The sequence below is a fragment of the Sphaeroforma arctica genome (genome assembly GCF_001186125.1).
Source record: "Sphaeroforma arctica JP610 unplaced genomic scaffold supercont1.1427, whole genome shotgun sequence".
NCBI lineage: Eukaryota > Ichthyosporea > Ichthyophonida > Sphaeroforma > Sphaeroforma arctica.
In genome coordinates this window covers 10,688-14,157 of record NW_014039131.1, presented here as the reverse complement: position 1 = coordinate 14,157, position 3,470 = coordinate 10,688, and the positions used below count along the sequence as shown (strand labels likewise).

At 41.7% G+C, this 3,470-nt stretch overlaps 1 protein-coding gene across 1 annotated transcript; it reads left to right on the top strand.

Moving 5' to 3' along the window:
- Positions 1 to 1,376: 1,376 nt before the first annotated feature.
- Positions 1,377 to 2,856, top strand: SARC_10887 (hypothetical protein). The gene has a single exon (XM_014295050.1). It carries the CDS (start codon positions 1,451 to 1,453, stop codon positions 2,822 to 2,824), a length of 1,374 nt encoding a protein of 457 aa, XP_014150525.1. The 5' UTR covers positions 1,377 to 1,450; the 3' UTR covers positions 2,825 to 2,856.
- Positions 2,857 to 3,470: the final 614 nt, after the last annotated feature.

Below are 3,470 nucleotides of genomic sequence, written 5' to 3'. Positions count from 1 at the left end.
TTTGTTTAAAAAATAAATACAAAAAAATACTGTCGTGTTATTTGGTTGTTTTTTTTTAAAATATATCTTATGGTCGAATAATTATGTTCAGGCTTCTTTTTATTTTTAATAAAAACAGTAAATACTTTGAAGACGTTCATTTCTTCGGAAAACTTCAGAAGTTCCGAACTTCAAGGAGAAATGCTATAAAATATTACTCCTCTTACTTCCTACCGAATTCCCAGAGTCCCAGACTCGTGCGGAGTCGTACCTCTCGCGTGAGACAATGATACAAATATGCGGATTGTTCAGCTGTAGACCAATAGACTCATCAGAATTTAAGATACATGTCCCTACTTTTAATACATATCCGGTTCATCTATCCCGTTTTCTTTTTTTTACAACCATTTCTTGAGCGAAGAGTACGAGCAGTACGGGCAACCTGTAGAAAGTGTTGGTGAAACTGACCCTTGTGGGCGGCTGTGGTCTGTGGACAGTGTCCCGTGGCCGCCGGTGGGCCAATAGCAGTATGTATGTTTTAGCGGTAAGCCCCACCAGGCCAGCCCAGGCCCGCTATTACCAGAGGCCTTGTGCCAGCCTGTGGAGAGTGGAGACAGTAATGTGGCCTTACCCTGACGCGGTCGACTAAAGCTTGTGGCTGTCAAAAAGTGTCAACACGACAAGTCAAGACTGTGTTTGTGACTTTGGTCAGTGGTGACTCTCGGGTGAGGTATGAGACGAGCCGTGGGTCCGTGGCCGTGGGCCCGTGAACTGTGGCTATCGTTTTAAAAATTTACTACAGTCTACATATTTGTACAATATTGAATATAGAGTAGTCCGTAGAGGCTCTTCTTAGTTCTGGCAGTCTGTGACTGTGACTGTGAGTCTGCTGTGAGTCTGTGACTGTGAAAGTGTGAGACTGTGACTTTGTGAGTGCGAGTCGGTGAGTCACTGAGTCTGTGTCCTGTGACTGTGAGTCTGTAACTCTGTGACTCTGTGGCTCTGCGAGTCTGCGCGAGTATGTAATGTAAGTGTCCAAGAAACTCTGCCCGGGCCCCTGTATAGCTAGCGAACCTCACGAGTCATGACAACCTCTTGTGAACCAATCAATGAATACCAGATGACATTCAGCACAGAAATATAACTTCAACGAAATACCATATTTAAAATACCCACAACCTGAAGGCTGAAGGCTGAAGTCCTGCACCTCAAGAACAAGTCCTCAACCTCCCCCTTAAAAAATAATAATCAGATTATGCTCTCTCACTGCTCAGAGTGCCTCCGACTCTCTCTCTCTCTCTTGTGTTTATACGACAACAGTGAAAACTTTAAAAATATAAATATGGAACTTTAGAAGCTTCAACAAGAGAAGGACCAAAGGTATTTACATATATAATCCTGTACACAGTGGTATTATGTAATCATTTCAAAAAAAAACTAAGTAATCAGGAATGGAATTACAAAATCAATCATGATCACTAAAGCCTCGTATTCACAGGGACTAGACAACCGAAACGTCTTGTGCCCGGAGAATCTCGATCACCTGATCGCAAAGTTTTCATCCAAATCATTAGTTTTCAAAGTAGCCGTTGACAGGAAATTGTACTATGGGAATGACTGCGTCAATGGCGAAGTTACCATCAACTCAGACCAAGTAAACGAATTGCTAATGATAAAAGTACAACTTTCCTGCCGCATGAGATGGCGATATGGAGACTCGAGCTCGATATACACAATTTACAGAGAAAGGAAAACTCTAGCACTTAAGTATAGATTAGAACAGGGCCTGAACAAAATACCTTTCGCATTCACTTTGCCGACTGAAGTCCTGAATTCTTTAGAGCACAATCAAGTTAATGTTTCTTGGGATGCCAGACTTCTTTCCTATGAGGAAGCAAGCAACATGGACACGGTTGCTTATACCAGGTTCCACGTATCATCATTATACTATTCCAACTTCGTGACCCCCCGAACGCAAGGTGAGATCAGCTCTTTCACGAAAAATACAGTGACGGTACGAGCCGAGGCAAGTCTGCAACAAGATGTACATGTTGCCGGGGAACCCGTACATTGCCATATCGAGCTACTTAAACTACAAGCTAATACTAAAGTGCGCCGCGTTAAAGCCACTTTGAAACAGCACGTGACGTCGCATTTTAAGAACGATCACATGGATCGGACAAGTGTTATTGACACGGCAACCGTTGGTCATGTATCCCGATTATCAAACTGGGAGCATGTAGCGAGGGACAGCAAAGTCCTCGGTATCAGTCTTGATGTGGGTTTAATGGCGGATGTCCCAAAGAAGTTGAAGTCTAGTGTTGCGGTACAGAAACACAAACGGGACCGTATGCACCTTACACCGTCTACGTGCATTTTTGGCACTTCTAACAGCCCTGGTCTATTGGTGTCCTACAGCGTAGAAGTGTGTATTGAGACCAGCACAGGCGCCGATCTAGTACTCTCTGTCCCCTTCACTTTGCAGGGATCCACTGACAACACACCACTCCCTGTGGAGAACCTGGAGGAGTGCTTGACGTTCGCGTTAACAAATGATGAACCACCGATATATGATGATTATATATGCGAATCAGAATCAACGTTCTCTCCAATACACAGTACGTCAATTGAAATCAACGCGATTATCTCCGACAATGATGAATCAGGCGAAGACAAACCAAATAGTCGTTCGTCATTTCCCATTCCAGGCAATCCGTCTCTAATGAAAAGACTGAGATCGTATAGCCGCAGTAAGCCTCGCAAGAAAAAGATCACTATGAATTATGCCCCAGATATCTCAGCTACAAACTTGGTGCAAACCAGTACTTATAAGTCACTGATCTGATGAGGGATCATAATCGAATAAATATAGCGTCCTTTGAAAAATAGTATATACGTATCGAATGACGGAATGAGAGAATCTCTATTTTTGTTTCGTCATAATTCTAGAAAAACAACTTTAAAAGTTTGAATGCGTTCACCTGTGAATATGTAGATAACTAGTATGTAGAGCTTTCTGGATTTATAAATACAAGAAAGCTATGTATCTACATACTCCATGTATTTTTTCAAACTAAATATATCACTTTAAAAAAGAAATCTGTTGGTGGCAAAACTTGATGCAGATAGCGGCAACTGCAGAACAGCGGTGTGCTTCGGGTTGCTTTAGTGCATCTTGCACTGTTGCCATGATTGAACCAGACAATCTGAATAGGTGAGTGAATACCTTCGTTCTATTTTGTTCGACGAAGCTGTTTTTCAGAACCTCGCAATCATATGCCCCGACTCGATAATATATACATTACTCCAAATTGGTTTTTATTAGGGTTTTAGGGTAACTATGACCGAACAAACATGTATGCATAAATTTAAAGGCTATATAGATATATGGATGCATCAATGTAAAGATGTATAAATATATAGATTATGTACCTATAAACCTAGGTATAGATATACAGATACAAGTAAATACAGATGCTCAGGTTTATATA

Excerpts from the sequence above, each read along its gene's own strand:
- SARC_10887 (XM_014295050.1), top strand. The coding sequence starts at position 1,451 with ATGATCACTAAAGCCTCGTATTCACAGGGACTAGACAACCGAAACGTC.